Genomic DNA, 16,832 nt, shown 5'->3' with positions numbered 1-16,832 from the left:
CATACCTGGGCACTCAACGAAGGAGTGCAAATCACAACGGAAATGCCAAATATGCAGCACGAAGCATCATACACTACTTCATCGTGGAGACTCTCCCAAGGGGGACGAGATCCAACAATTGCATCCCGAGAAGGATGTCAATCAAGCACAAGCAAGTTCAACGAAATGACTAGCTCAGGAAGAATACGTCTTTCTGGGCACAGCCATAATTCATGTTAAGGGTGAGCAGAAATGGCACCCTCTTCGATGTCTACTTGATTCAGGGAGTCAAGTAGAAACAATCACAGAAAAGGCTGCTCGAAGCCTAGGAATTCCGCAACACTCGGTAAACGTAACCATTAAAGGAGTTAGCGGACAAGCACATGTTAAAAGGGGTATCAAAACTGTGATAGCCTCTCACGCAAGCAACTACAATGAAAGTTTAGAATTGATCATAGTGCCAAAGATATTGGACGATCAACCAAGCACAGCTATTGATGAAAAGGGTATACGGATACCAGAACAATTGCACCTTGCCGATCCCCAGTTTTACAGATCGAATGAAATCGACATTCTCCTCGGAGCGAGAATATTTTTCAAAATTCTAATGCCAGGCCGGCTTAGCGTAGCCAACGGTCTTACGTATCAAGAGTCCAGCTTGGGCTGGATTGCATGTGGGACGCTACGTCACAGCAGCCCATCAACCACTGTATTGTCTGCTACAAGGTGTAGCAGAAATGAATTCGAATTCCCACAGGACGAAATGGCCAAACTCATAGAGAAGTTTTGGCGTCTTGAAGAAGCGTGCTTTCAAGACTGGGAACCAAAGCAACATGACGAATGCGAGGCGGAAAGTCACTTCCGCACAACGTTAGAGATCGCTCCCGACGGGAGATACATTACACGAATGCCCCTACGGGGGGAGCCGTCATCGTTAGGCGACTCTTATCAACAAGCATATAGAAGATTCACATCGCTTGAGCAAAGGCTCAAGCGGAATGCAGACCTGTACAAAGAGTACAGGGCATTCATGAATGAATATGAAACACTGGGACATATGGTATCAGTCACCACAGAAGACTTTCACAAAGTAAAGTATTTCATCCCTCACTCGTGTGTGGTGAAACCAGATTCAACATCCACCAAGGTTAGGGTGGTGTTCGACGCAAGTGCAAAGACGTCAACCGGAGTATCCCTGAACGATATACAAATCGTGGGACCAACCATTCAAAAGGACTTATTTGATCTGCTAATTGATTTCAAGACGCACAACGACGTGCTAGTAGCAGATATTGCAAAGATGTACAGACAAATTCACATCGCATACACAGACACTTGGTTACAATGTATTTTGTGGCGCGACAGCCCCAATGATCAATTGAAAGCGTATAGACTGACGACTGTCACATATGGTGAAGCGTCTTCATCATTCTTGGCCTGTAGGGCACTACACGAAGCAGCTGAAGATTATCGGTCGGTAAATCCGAGAATTGCCGACACCATTCAACGATCGTTCTATGTTGACAATCTAATGATTGGAGCGTCCAACGCAGATGAACTGACGGAGACGAAACGAGAAATAGAGCATGCATTGTCACTTCATGGATTTCCACTTCGAAAGTGGGCATCAAACAACGCAAGCGTACTGGAAGGAATTCCAGAGAAAGACTTGGAACCATTGATCCAAGTTGGTGACCAAGAGGTCATAAAGACATTGGGGATAGCCTGGAACCCCAAAACAGACGTGTTCCAGTTCATCAGTACGAAAAACATAGGTGAAACATACGAAGCGCTCACAAAGCGACAGATGGTCTCGAAGATTTTGAGACTGTATGACCCAATCGGATTGATACAACCTGTAATCATTACAGCTAAAATATTGATGCAAGAATTGTGGACTTATAACGTCAGCTGGGACGATGATGTTCCAGATCAAGCACTAAGCTCATGGAAGAAGTTCGAAGCTTCATTAGTGGAGCTCAGCAAGATAGAAATACCTCGGATGTCGACTCCGAGTCATACGATCGCACTAGATTTACACGGATTCAGTGACGCCTCCGAAAAGGCTTATGGATGCGTCATTTACTTACATGCAATCAACTTAAAAGGAGAAGAGAGTACGAATCTCTTATGTTCGAAATCGAGAGTGGCGCCTTTGAAGAAGGTCACTCTGCCCCGTCTGGAACTCTTGGCGGCGGCACTTCTAGCAGAACTAACTGCTAAAATAAAGAGCATTCTGGCCGGTCGAATCTCGTCGGAATATTACTACAGTGATTCACAAGTAGCGCTAAGTTGGATCAAATCTTCAAATACACGTTGGGGAACCTTCATTAGAAATAGAGTGCAGAAGATACACTCCACCACGAATCCAGAGCATTGGAAATATATATCTACGAAAGAAAATCCGGCTGATATGGTTTCGAGAGGAATTCCAGTCAGAAAATTACGCGAAGCAAAACTAGAATTTTGGTTACACGGACCGGAATGTATACGAAGAAGACAATATTATCTGCAGAGCGGCTACGAATACACTGCTGCTGCAGAACAGGAAGAGATTAAAGAACCAATAACACGATTGGTAGCAGCAACAGGAAAGGCATGCGAAGACTTAATCGCAAAATACCCGCACCATCACACTCATGACAAAACAGTAAGACACTTTGCATGGCTGTGTAGAGCCATAAACAATATGAAGAAGGTCAATAAAGACACAGGCATCAGAAACGAAAAGAGATCGGGCCCACTCACCACCACTGAATTGAATGAAGGACTAACACTCGTAGTTCGAATTATGCAAGCCACTATTTATCCAAATGAAGTAGCGGAATTACGAAAAACTGGGAAGGTGCCTACGAAAGGACCTTTCCAGCATCTCAACGCAATCGTCAGAAATGGAGTCATACATGTCACAGGGAGACTCCACAATGCAGAAATGCCCATCTCACAAAAGAATCCAATATTGATTCCCAAATCGCACCCATTTTCGAGGGTAATAATTCAAAAAATACATGAGGATAGATTTCACGCCGGAACAGATCTGGTAATAAACGAATTTCGACAAAGATTTTGGATGAGGGATCTCCGAAGGACCGTACAAGGAGTCATTCAACGATGCATCTTATGTGCCAAAGCGCGGCCCAGACGTTTACAGCAACGAATGGGACAACTGCCCTCGCCCAGGGTAAATGAATCAGTAGCGTTCACTCACACGGGAGTGGACTTATGTGGGCCATTCGAAGTATATCTCAATCAAAAATCGAAATGCAAGACCACAGCATATGCTTGCATCTTCATATGTTTTGCGACCAAAGCAGTTCACCTAGAAGTCGTCGAAGATCAGTCGACGGCAGCGTTCATATCAGCACTTCTCCGTTTCACATCAGTGAGGGGAATACCCGAGGTTATTTACTCCGACAATGGGCGGAACTTTGTCGGGGCCAGCAGAGAACTTAATCGTTTACGAAGAATATATAACAATGAAGTTTTTCAAAACAAATTAGTTGATATTGCGGCAACTCACAGAATAAGATTTTCATTCATTCCACCCCGAAGCCCCAGCTTTGGAGGACTTTGGGAAGCGAACATAAAGGTAGCCAAGCGGCTCTTTAGTGCAGCGGCCAGAGGAGCACAGCTAAACATCATGGAATTGCAGACACTGTTCTACCAAGTGGCCGCAATAATGAATTCGCGACCACTCACACCTGTTTACACGACGCCAGATTCACCGACCGCGATCACACCCGGTCATTTTTTGATAGCACGCCCAATGCTAGCCGTGCCCATCCCTACGCAGAGTGAGGATGGAAGCAATCTCACAACCAGATGGAAACGAGTACAATCGCAGCTCGAACAATTTTGGAGAAGATGGAGAGACGAGTATCTCCACCAGTTACGTGATTATGCAAAATGGACCAAGCAACAAGCCAACGTTAAGGTAGGCCAAATCGTATTGATCGGAGACGATCACCTTCCCGTAGCAAGGTGGCCTATGGGAATTGTCACACAAATACACCCTGGAGATGATGGAGTAGTCCGAGTGGCAGTAGTGCGAACCGCTACCGGAATTTACAAACGCAACGTGAGAACACTTGCTCCTCTACCAGTCGAGGAGCACACCATTCAACCCATTATAGAAGAGTATGACAACACAGCTGATAACGAACAGCAATCTCAAGCCGAAGCAATCGAACTAGAAGACGATCCCCCTCCCCAAGCACCCCAAATGATTTGGGACGGTAGACTACGCCCTCGTCCCAAAGGGGGGAGAAAATGGAAGTACACGAAATCAGATTGGGTGACGACCCTATGAAAAAATTGACAATGCAAATTTCCGCTGATAATAGCGAGACCCGAAATTCCAAACGAAGTGGTTTCACACGCTCGAGTGCTTGGGTCAGCGATTAAGACCCTCCTCGATGCAATAAAATGCGCCACAATGTAGGGAACATTACGAGTTCCAAGAAAACGCGACAATTAAAAACAAGTATAATGTTCGGCAGCGATAAGATCGAGAATACCATATCGATGCACGACGTCGCATCATATTCCATAGACGGGGCATTCATCGTGGCGATGGTGATCGCCATCATTTACTACCATTGGAGGAGAAACACGAAACGACTGCGCGAACTGGAAGGGGCGCAGCGGAGGATCCGACTCGATAGTGTGAATGCTGTATAATCAAAATAATGCGACCGCTGTATAATCAAACGCACATTTTGTGCTGACATGGAGAAACAAGAAACACCCAAGTGACCTAAGCAATGTAAAATTTAAGGAAATACAGTTCAGTCTAAAACCGACCGTGAAGGAGTTAGTACTTAGTCCGAAAGCCGTGTTGGGCCACTATGGCCCAATACTAACATCTTAATTTTAACGAACAACACATACTAATGAAACACAAATTTCAGCACAACTCGAAAATTAATCAAGCAAACGAACCCAAATTTGGCATGTGAAGGTTTTAGGGGGCAATAAATGTTTTTATGGTGGTTTGACACTCCTTTGCCCTCTCTACATGGTGGAGGGCGCTGAACAACTCGAGAACTAATCAAACAAATGGAATCAAACTGAGCATATAGAAGTTTTAGAGAGAGATAAACGTTTCTATGGTAGTTCGACACTCCTCCCCCTCTCTAAAGGGGGGGCTTTCATACAAATGAAACACAAATTTCTATGATGGTGTGACACCCCTTCCTCCTCCGAAGAGAAGAGGGGGTCCCATGAAATTAATGCACATATTTCAAACAAACTTATTTCTCGTGACAATTGAAAATTTTCGGAAAACTCTGAAGGAAAATGGGAAAATTCGAAAAATTCAATTCGTATGTGTTCTACAATTACATATTGACAAGCGTTGTTAGTCCATTTGATGTTTGCGTTAACGAAATTGATCTTCGTTCGAATGTGGAAATAGATTTCAATGCGATAAAACGAACTCCTATATCGTCTTGGATCGCCAAATGTGTTGAAAAGTGCAACACTCGAGAAAGGAATTGTCCGATTTAGGGCTGTCTTCATTCTATCATATTTTCTGTATTTATTCCATGTTACGGAGGAACATGTTATTTGCAAGTGGATGAAAAATCTTGCACGAGAAATGTGTCTGATATTATAATGTCGAGTTTTGGTAGAAATACTGAAATTGTATAGTAAAAAATAATTTGGAAGGGTAGATTAGAATATCAATCAATGAACAGTTTTGCGATTGGGCCCATGAACGTGTGCTTAGTAAGAAAACGTGGATGTGAAAACGAAAAATAAATTTTGGGTGGGTTTGCCGGGTCAGCTAGTATTTGATATAAAACTACAGGATCTTTCGGATACAATTGGTTTCAGTTATATGTTTTCTGAACGAAACAATTCCTATACAACTATTTTCACATTTATTTTATTTCAATATAAAAACATTCTAACAACTATTAAATTAAAACGATATTTACAATTGGATTTTGCTGCGTTTTTTGCCTTAATTTTTGATGATGTCTTTTTTTATGCGTTTATTTGTCCTTCCCACCCAAGGCAGTGAGCGATAGGGGCGGATCGTTTTCACAAACATACGTACATACTAATAATGTGTGTTTGTGTGTCAATGTATGTTTTCGTTTGCGTGTTTGCGTTATATAATAATAGTAAATATAATAAACTGAATGATCGTCGGGAACAAATGGGTACACCAAATGTTTTTTTTAGTTACCAATGGGGTTTGTTTCATTTTGGCAATGATAGTGGTTTATATCTCTGTATTGTGTGATATATGTTGTAGAATGATTATGTGTACACATGAACTGATTCGTGCCTGGTTGTGTGAGAATGTATGAATGTGTGTTGTGCAAGATGTTTTTCTTTTCTTATTCAACGTTTTATTTTTCTTGGTGAAGTTGCTATTGTTTATTCGCTTCGATAATTTTCCGATGCCACAACCTTCCGATTTTACTTGATGAAGAATGATGAAGGTTTCACTTATGTTGCATCAATAGCTCTCCCAAAAACGAACAACAGGATGGGGAACCGGTGATGAACCCGAAGGCTTTGTATAATTTACATGTGTCGTTTCGGTTTAGGAAGCTTGGTATGGTTTTTCCCTAGTATCGGTATTTGTATTGGCCGTAAAAAAAGACAAACAAGATAAATCATAATTAATATGTTAGCCATGAAAAGTTTTACCTCACAAGACAATGTAACATTTTGCAAACCATTCGCTGTCAAAAGCAATTTTAACTACGCGCGTCCAATTGCACGATTTACAAACATACATATTTAGACACATTTCCCTTTCAGCATTCGTAACGAATGTAAACTTAGCGAAGGCGGTTTGAGTAGAAACGGGGAAAAATCTCGCGCCGAGGTCTACCGGGTGCACGTTATTATTATGATTTCCTAACAACGGTGACGTGCTGCAACATAAAAATTTCATGCAGCCACTTACTCGCTCTAGAATTACCTCTGGAGGGCGACAGGTTTGGAAGAGTAGAAGGGAACCAAACGTGGGTCGAAAAGGAAAGGTTTCGAAAAAAAAACTATGTTCCAGTGAGATCGAGACAGTTTGAAATGAATTATGGTCCTCTTGGCATCGACTCGGGGAGCATAACAAGAGGTCAGCGAATTAGGTAACGCTTACGGTGGTATTGTCTGAAGGGGGCCGATTCCGCCAAGATTTACAACGATGACCTTTCCGGTGACGGCGCGGTTTTGTCTTTTCGCAAAATTCACGCGCGCAATTTGCTGTGCGTGGTATATTGGCTGGTGCAGCTAACGTTTGAGGTCACATTGTTCACAAAGGATCATAAATTCCTTCTTCGTACAAAGTTTGAACAGCATTTAACATTTCTAACATTGTTGCTTATCTGTTGGTCAAAATACAAAATACAAATTCCATACAGACGACGCTCGATGGGTACAAATGTGCTATGACACAATATAAAATGAACCCAAGGACCGTCGTGTACTTTTACTTATGGTAATTTTGTCAAAAAAAATATAATAACCAGCAAAGCCTCCCTCGGTATCCACCTTTCCCTTTTGTCCGCATTGTTTACACGTTGAAAAATAAAACATTCAAACAAACGTGAATGAAGGTGATAATAATTTTACCTAATCAACAAATATACTCTATCTTTAAACAATCTCTTTCAGTTCGTCATCAGATATATTCTTTTCGTCTATATATAAAAGCCGAAGTTTATAGGATAAGAAAAGAAAAATATCGCTCCATTTTGTGATTATCCATCCAAAGCTAATAACTCGTCTGGGTTGTACTTTTACTGTGTTTGTTCATATCTGGAACAGCTCTCGTAGCTCGGTAGAATTTGCGGGACAAAAAGTAACGTTCCCTTCTACGGCGAGAGACAAGTACATCCTGTCGACATCCAAAGCAGAAAGACTAATAGATTTTCGCTAGTAAAAGTGATGATTTTCCGCTCTCACGCTCATTCTTTCAGCTAAATGTAATAAATTAAACGTAAGATAAAAAAAACATATATAACAAAAGATTACACGGAGGACGGATAACATCGGAGGTCTTTCTGGAAACTCTTGGGAGACCGGTCCGATGTACGGGCAAGAAAGGCATAAATTTACATGCTGTACTCAATCTGACCGGATCTCCTGCATTGATGGCCCCCCGGAAAACGTCCATGAAAATGAAACATTGGATAATATGTGGATGTGTGTGTGTGTCTGTTTCGAAACGGGTGTGAGTGTATGGGTGATCCTTCCTTTCGTCCAGCTTTTGTTTTACTGGGTCTAAAATTTTCATATGTATGTGTGTTCCATTTTTCAACTGTTTTTGAACGATTAAGCGAAAGTAGAAATCGAGGAAACTCAACGAAAACAAAAAACAAAAACAAAAGAAAGCGATTTGTACAAAATTTTGATTTTGCGCGAAGAGAAGAAAAGGCTGTCACTATTACGTCGTCGTCGCACCGGTCACCTGCTGCTGTGGCTGGGGTCCTCGCGGTTTGATCATCATGGTGGCCTTTTTCAGAGTGTAGTCCCAGCCTCTCCAACGGAACCAAACGATTCCCTGCCGGGCGGTCAGATCCTGTGGGTCGTGCAGATACAGACCGTTCAGTCCTCGGCCGCATGACTTCCACCACCAGCCGCCCTGATGAGGGATGGAAAAAGAGGTTACATTAGGGTTACTAATACGGCGAACGAAATCGTGGTTGGTATTACCTTAAGCATGCTGGCGCAGTTGAGTGAGCTCCGGTCGTTATCGCGGTTGTACGTTGAGAATGGGCTATTGTTTGAACCATACCAAGGATCATTCAGCGAGTCACCGGCGTTGCCTTCGTAGCCATCGATTTCCAGTTTGTAGTAGTCCTGCTCGGAGTGGATCTTGAAGTGGGAGTATTGTGCGTACCTGTGAAATATGGAACAGCATATGAAATTTATGGGTAAACTATTAGCATTCGCTTGTATACAGCGACAAACAAAACAATAACACAATTACTCAGTGATACAGATCCAATTGTTTGGATTAGGGTAACAAGGGGTGAGTTGAACATACGGGGTGATTTGGACCACCCCATCATCTCAAAAATACGGCTTAGCTTGGATTTTTCATAATGTCATCTTCTTTTATTAATGAACCGTATGTAACTAACGTAAAAAAACCTTGGTAGAATTCGACAGGTGGAAGGAAATGGTAGCATGAACACAGTAAGCACTTTTATTGTCAAAAAATATGAATTTTTCGGTCGTGGTTTTAGGGTTTTCCCGCTGATTAAACAAACTGTTCGTGTATTGTGCAGTAAAGTTCTGTTCGCCTACAGAAGAGGAACAATTTGATGCAGCGAAACTGTAAGTTTGATAACAATAAATGAAATTAATTGTATTTTAATTTTTGCATGTTGTGTGGGGTGACATGGACACGTTTTAGTGGGGTGAATTAGTCCTACAGATTCGAGGTTTTTCTTTGGTCTGATTGGTTCCAGATGCCGCTGAATTACAAAAAGAGGATGGGCATGTGGAACGGTGCAATGCGTACCTCTTCAATATATCTTGTACCGGTTATGTATTCACCTTCTCATGCGTACCTTTCCGTACCTACATTTTGGTTGTGCCGGATACGCTGACAGCAGTATAAATTCGTATGCCATACAGTGCGTGTCTATTCAAGACGATCGAAACCATATTTACGTGTTTACTTTGAATAAACGTGTTCGAGTGTTTTTACAAAAGTAATTTCCGCGAGTTTTGTTATTTCCTCTATCGTTCGCCGAAATTCTCTCAGCCTTGTTTATTCCGCTGCATTGGACTCTACCAACCATCAGGTTATGGGTCCAGGTTAGAACGGTTTACAATATAGAGAAGATTCGATCAGATAGAATCGAATAGCGTGGCTTGTGATTCATCGCGGAATCCATTGAACTATTGTGTCCGGTGTCGATCGGATGAAAAGAAGTGAGGTTAAAGCAGTATGACTGAAGCAAAATTTGCTATTCCCAAGCTGAACGGTGTTAATTGGCAGACTTGGAAGGTGCGGTTAGAGATGTTGCTAGCGCGCGAGGATTTATGGCATGTCATCGAAAAGGACATCCCACAAGAGACAAATATGTCGGCTATGTGGAAATCCGAGGATCGTAAGGCGAAAGCAACCATGATTTTGTTACTGGAGCCTGTGTACATGCAAAGGATACGATGCGCTCAAAAGATACCACCAAAAGACAACCCGCTCTGTTCGTGTATCGCTGTTGAAAAAGATATGCTCCACCAATCTATCGGATAACGGTTATGTCGAAAAACATCTTCACGAGTTTGACGGCGTTTTCGATCGCCTGGATGCTACCGGGATGAAATTGGATAACGACACGAAGATCTGTATGTTGCTTCGGAGTCTTCCTGCCTCCTTCCATGGTCTGGTTACGGCACTCGATAGCCGATCGGACGATGATATTTCACTGGACGTGGTGAAATCGAAACTGGTAGATGAATACAACCGGCAATTGGAAAGGAAAGGTGAATCCTCCAGAGTGGAGAAAGCGATGCGGTCTGATGTGCGATATAATGATGGCAGGTCGGACAAGGAAACGCGTACTTGCCATTTCTGCAAAAAGCCAGGACACATTAAGCGGAACTGCCGCAAATTTTCGTCGATGCTCTCGTTATGATTCGGATAGCCAGCCGAGGGCCAAGGCGGCGCAGGGAGATACGAGAGGAGTGGCGTTCATAGTCGGTGGTGAAAGTTCGTCGAGCTGGGTGATAGATAGCGGTGCTAGTGCACACATGTCCAACGACAAAGCGTTTTTCGGATCGTTGAATGAAATTTCTGGTGGTTTTATCACGCTGGCTGACGGGAAAAGAACCCAAATTATGGGTGAAGGATCTGGTGTGATCCACGGCGTTGATGGTTCCGGGAAAATGGTGAAAATTGAAGTGAATGACGTGAAGTTTGCGCCGGGACTCTCTACGAACTTGATCAGTGTTGCGAAATTGGCACAAAAGAATTTCCGGGTGAACTTTGACAAAAGTAGTTGTGAAATTATTGACGATGAAGGTAACGTTGTCGCTACGGGAAGTCGGCACAGTGATTTATATTACCTGCGAATGACGGAAAAATCGATGAGTGCATCAGAAGGAATGCATAAAGTGGATTGCCAGCATCAATGGCATCGACGGCTCGGCCACCGCGATTGGGCTGCTGCTGAGCGGATCATCAAAGAACAACTGGCTACCGGGATTAAAGTGAGTGATTGTGGACTGCGTACGGTTTGTGAATGCTGCATGGAGGGAAAATCAGCTAGGCTTCCCTTTCCTCCGGTCGTTCACCGTCTCGTGAACGTCTCGCGTCTCGCGTCTCGTCGCGAGTGTTGGACATAGTCCATACTGACTTATGTGGCTCGATGGATGATGTGACGCCGAGCGGCAATCGGTACATTATGACCATTACTGACGACTACAGCAGGTTCACGGTGTCATATCTGTTAGTACACAAGAACGAGGCGGCTGGCAACATCAGGGAATACGTGCTATGGGTGAACAACATTTTCGGACGCAAACCGTGCATTGTGCGTTCGGATGGAGGGGGAGAGTTTGACAACCGGGAACTCCGAGCGTTTTACAAATCGGAGGGAATACAACCACAGTTTACTACCCCCTACTCTCCTCAACAGAATGGCGTCGCGGAACGCAAAAACCGATCCCTGACGGAAATGGCGACCTGTATGCTGTTGGACGCGGGTCTGGAGAAGCGTTTCTGGGGTGAAGCGATACTCACCGCCACTTACCTCCAGAATAGGTTACCATCAAGATCGATCCAGACAACACCGTACCAGTTGTGGTGGGGTCGGAAACCGGACTTGAGCAATCTCCGGGTGTTCGGAAGCCAAGCGTTCGTACACGTGCCGGATATCAAACGCAAGAAGTTAGACAGCAAGGTAACAAAGCTGACGTTCGTCGGGTATGCCATAGACCAAAAAGGTTACCGTTTCGTTGACCCAGAAACGGATCAAGTAACGATCAGCCGTGATTCCCGTTTCATCGAGCTGGGAAATGGTACGTCATCCGTGGAAATATCGATCCCAGAAATAAACAAGAAAGCAGACAAAGAAGTTGAAATTCACAGCAATGATCCGGACGAAGGAAGCGAATCTGCTTCGGAAGATTTTTATGAAACTTACGACGAAGAAGCGACGAGTTCAACTGTTCGTAGACCAGAGCGTTTAAATAGAGGTACACGGCCAAAACATTTAGAGGACTACCAACTGGACTACGTTGTGAGAATGGCAGCATGCGCAGTGGAGGAACCTGTGAGTGTAAAAGAAGCACTTCAAGAACCAGTGTGGCGCAAAGCGATGGAAGAAGAACTGGAAGCACATCGAATCAACGGAACGTGGAAGCTAGTAAATTTGCCCGAAGGGCGAAAAGTCATCGGATCAAGGTGGGTCTATAAGACGAAGAAAAATGAAGAGAACCGCGTAGTGAAGTTTAAGGCTAGGTTGGTAGCACAAGGCTACGAGCAGCGTTTTGGAGTTGACTTCGGAGAAGTATTTGCCCCCGTTACAACTCAAGCAACATTTCGTACGTTTTTGACGGTGGCAGCGAATCACAGCATGGTTGTTCAGCATCTGGACATCAAAACTGCCTACCTTCATGGAACCCTCAAGGAAGAAGTTTACATGCGGCAACCCCCGTGGTACTCGGAAGCCGGAAAAGAACAACTTGTATGCCGTCTCCAACGCAGCATATACTGGCTGCGCCAGTCTGCTCGCTGCTGGAATAAAAAGTTGCACGAGGTTCTGCTGAAAAATGTTTTCAAGGCTGCCGAGGCCGATCCCTGCCTCTACATTCGGGATGGTGGGAAGACGAAAGTTCTGCTATTGGTTTACGTGGACGATCTGCTGCTTGCGTCGACGGATGTAGCCGAAATCAAGGTGATTGAAAAGAGCATGAATGCGGAATTTGAATTGATCAATCTCGGGGAAGTGTGACACTTTCTTGGGGTTGAAGTACGACCAGAAGGCGATGTGTTCAAGATCAGTTTGAAGAATTATATCGACAAGTTGTTGAAGGAGCATGGAATGAATGAAGCTAAAGCGGCTAAATCACCAATGGATCCAGGATATTTGAAGCTAGCTGATTCTGGAAATATGTTTGACGATCCGACAAAATATCGCAGTCTTGTCGGTGGCTTGCTCTACCTAGCCGTCGTGGCAAGACCGCTATTTTGGGAAGAAGATTCAGTCCACCGAGTGAGACTGACTGGACAGCAGCAAAGCGAGTGCTGCGTTTTCTGAAGAGGACGAGAGACTACCAATTACAGATGGGCGGTGCCGTTGATCAGCCATTGGTCGGTTTCTCTGACGCGGTTTGGGCCGGTGATTCCGAGAGTCGTCGCTCCACTTCCGGAGGCTGGTATTCCACTGGTATTCCAGTTTGGAGGCAGCACTGTTTCGTGGGCAAGTCGTTGCCAGTCATCCGTTACCCTTTCGTCCATGGAGGCCGAATACGTCGCGCTCAGCGAAGCGTGCCAAGAAGCGTTGTGGCTGCGACAACTACTCAAGGATTTTGGTGAATGTGGTATCCTGAGAGAATGAGAGTGACACATCGACAGAGTGGTGTGGCACTCATAGAGAGAACGAGGTTAAAGTTTAGTCTGTGTGTGGGAAATAAAAGGCATAAGTCGTAGAAACTATGGGTCGTTTTTATGTGATAGAAGCTCATCCGAGATTTTCAGGGTATTACATTGGCGATCCTGCCAACATGATCGAATCTGTTGGGGTGTGCGATATTGTTCTATAAATCAGAAAAATAAATGTTAGTTTTTGTATACAAAAATAACGGAAGAAGGAAGATCTATGTAAATTTGGTAAGTAGAATAAATAAAAGAAAAATAAATGGGGAGTTCACTAAGCTGGGAAGTGGTGCCAGTGGAACAGTTTATTTCGATAAACCAAATAATGTATGCGCTGAGATATGCTCCGAGTGAAGAGTACAAAATAAAATGGTCATCCTCTTGCGCTGAGTTAAGCTCATAGCCAAGTGGAGACGAATAACTTGCGCTGAGTCCAGCTCATAGCCAAGTATGATATAAACATGAGTAACTTGCGCTGAGTTAAGCTCATAGCCAAGCAAAGTAGTGAAATGTGAAACTTGCGCTGAGTTCAGCTCATAGCCAAGTGAGATATAAACATAAGTTACTTGCGCTGAGTTCAGCTCATAGCCAAGCGAAATAGCAAAGTGCGAAACTTGCGCTGAGTTTAGCTCATAGCCAAGTGTGATATTAAAGTTTGTAACTTGCTCTGAACCAAGACGAGTGCTAAACGAAGCCAATACATGAATAAGTACTGCAATAGATCAAATTTGTTCTAAGTAAAATAAAACTACTGTGAATTACGGCATAACATTTATCATCGAAATACTGGCAGCACTACTACAATGATCAAATACATACATTATTGCAACGGAGAAATGTCAATTGATGAAGCGAGAGAAAAGACGTCCAAGAGTTTTCATTCGTATGTGTCTTCACCGGTTTTTGCAGTTTTTATTTTAGACGAAAAGCACTTTTAAGGAAAATAAAGTGAGGAAAGAACTACTAATTTTATTAGACTTTGTGCATTCATTTTCGAATATTTCATCTCAAAAATAGGTTTCAAAATGAGTGGAACCTGGTATGAGTCCGACGTTTTGGTTAGTGATGACTCTGGTGATGAAATTGACGCCGCTGTAAGACCACCGAGGAATACTAAAGTTGAATCAGGGCAGAATTTAGAACGCGGGGGCGTCAGATCAGAATGGCTTGCAGGTTCATGGCCGCTGCAAAGTTTCGACGGATCGTTGCCAACTAATAAAAGAAAGGCCGAATGGGTCCGATATCGGGACCAATTTGAGCGTATAGTCTCTTGCAAATCGTCTGTTGATGCAGCAACAAAGCTCACTGGATTAAAAATCTTTGCTGGAGATTACCTGTTGAGTATCATCGAGATGCAACAAAATTCGTTGTCAGATTCTGCTGTAGATATTTACGGCGCTGAACCGTTACTTTAATCAGACCTGTGATGCAACAAAAGAACGCATGAAGTTCCGAGATATGAAAATGAGAAACACGGAATCGTTTTCAGATTGGGTGTTACGTTTGGAGAAACAAGCTAAATTCTGCGAATTTGAACGCGAACAACGACAAGAAGAGTTCGTTCAGGCTTTATTGCGACGATCTGTACCAGGAATTGGAGAAAAGCTGTTTGAGATGTCCGATTTCTTGGGAAATAATTTAGATCGTATCATCAACCATGGTAAGCACCTAGATTATATACGATCGGAAGCTGATGAGGCGAAAAAAGAAGACGGCCAGAATTCTAGTAGTACAGAGGACACATCTTCGGCCACAAATATGAAGTCGATACATGATCGGAAATTCGGGTTCCGCAATATTCATGTTGATCGTTATCGCGATCCATCGAAGGTACGGTACGAGCCTTATCACTCAAAATCGCTAAACCGTGTCTGGGGCTCTAGAAATCAGCCATCAAGCAACAACTGCAACAGATGTGGACGATCTCATGCCCCTCGGGAATGCAAAGCTTATCGTATGAAGTGTTATAACTGCGATAAGGTGGGACATTTTGCTCAGCTTTGTCGGTCGCCGAAAAACAATTCCAGCTTCGTTAATTCGAGAAAGCGAATGAACCCTGATCGTGACGAGGAGTTGAAAAAGGAGGCTGGATTGATCAACCAGGTAGATAGCGACTAACCTTTGGTAACGACTAACTTGTTTCATTGCTTGAATGCTATTTTATATCAAAAGTCGATAAATAAACTCCATATGAATCGAATTTTCTATATCAACATCTTTTCTTCTTTTTTTTCTGGCCAATATTATTTTTATTTCACAGTTGATTACCAGACATGCAAAGCTTTCAGAATCACCGACAGATCAAAGGTTTGTTCACTGTACCATTGGAACAGAATGTTTCAAGTTTTTGGTAGACTCAGGAGCTACTGTCAACATAATCACGAGTTGCGAGTGGGATGCGATTAAACGTAACTGTCGGACTGTAATTCAGGACGTAGTAATTCATCCTGAAGAAATGCTTCAGAGCTATGCTAATCGTAGTCCGCTCGATGTCGAATGCTCCTTCAGGGCTTATATCAGAGTTACTGGTCATAGTCAATCAGCACAATTAGCAAAATTCTTCGTTGTGAAAGGGGCGAATTTGTCGCTTCTTGGATATGAGACAGCGATTCGTTTGAATTTGATTCGTATTGGATTTGAGCAGGTGAATGACAGTTTTGTTAATTGGACAGAAGCTGATACGACCGTAACAGCGCACCGCGATTCACCGTTGAAGACTAACGAGGATTTTCCTAAAATGCCGATCGAGGGTGTTCGATTTAAGATAGACAATTCCATAACACCGAAACAAATTATACGATACAATATCCCGAAAGCTTTTGAAAGTGCCACCAATGAAAGATTGCGGGTCATGGAAATCAAAGGAATTATAGAAAGAGGTGACAAAGAGCACGATGTTATCACCTATGTATCACCTCTGGTATTAGTGCCGAAAGGAACTAATGACTTTCGTATCGTTGTGGATTATCGCGAAGTTAACAAATCAATAATTCGAGAGCCGTATCCTATGCCATCATTAGAAAAGATTTGGAGTGGTATTCCTAACGGTGGAGGAACATTATTCTTTACTAAACTTGATTTAAAAGATGCATACTTCCATGTTGAACTTCACGAAGATGTGCGACATCTGACGACGTTCATGACAGCAAACGGCCTTATGAGATTTAAAAGATTACCTTTCAGTTTGTCGTACGCTCCCGAACTATTTCAACAGGTAATGGAGAACCTTTTGATCAAATGCAAAAATATCGTTGTCTATCTCGATGATGTGTTGATT

At 43.2% G+C, this 16,832-nt stretch overlaps 2 protein-coding genes across 4 annotated transcripts in view; one reads left to right on the top strand and one right to left on the bottom strand.

Moving 5' to 3' along the window:
* The first annotated feature begins 742 nt into the window (after positions 1-742).
* On the top strand, positions 743-4,288 carry LOC129773154 (uncharacterized). The gene has a single exon (XM_055776728.1). It carries the CDS (start codon positions 743-745, stop codon positions 4,286-4,288), a length of 3,546 nt encoding a protein of 1,181 aa, XP_055632703.1.
* A 1,559-nt stretch (positions 4,289-5,847) lies between these two features.
* The window catches only part of LOC129775400 (fibrinogen alpha chain), a 396,109-nt gene continuing 385,124 nt past the window's right edge, over positions 5,848-16,832 (bottom strand). For all 3 annotated transcript variants that reach the window (XM_055780118.1, XM_055780117.1, XM_055780119.1), the window contains exons 7-8: positions 8,656-8,842; positions 5,848-8,584 (exon numbers count right to left, since the gene is read on the bottom strand). In XM_055780118.1, the coding sequence (XP_055636093.1) occupies positions 8,387-8,584; positions 8,656-8,842 (385 nt within the window). In that variant the 3' untranslated portion in view covers positions 5,848-8,386. The remainder of the gene's footprint in view (positions 8,585-8,655; positions 8,843-16,832) is intronic.

The sequence above is a fragment of the Toxorhynchites rutilus genome, chromosome 3, assembly GCF_029784135.1.
Source record: "Toxorhynchites rutilus septentrionalis strain SRP chromosome 3, ASM2978413v1, whole genome shotgun sequence".
Lineage (NCBI taxonomy): Eukaryota > Metazoa > Arthropoda > Insecta > Diptera > Culicidae > Toxorhynchites > Toxorhynchites rutilus.
This window is presented reverse-complemented; position numbering and strand designations above follow the sequence as displayed.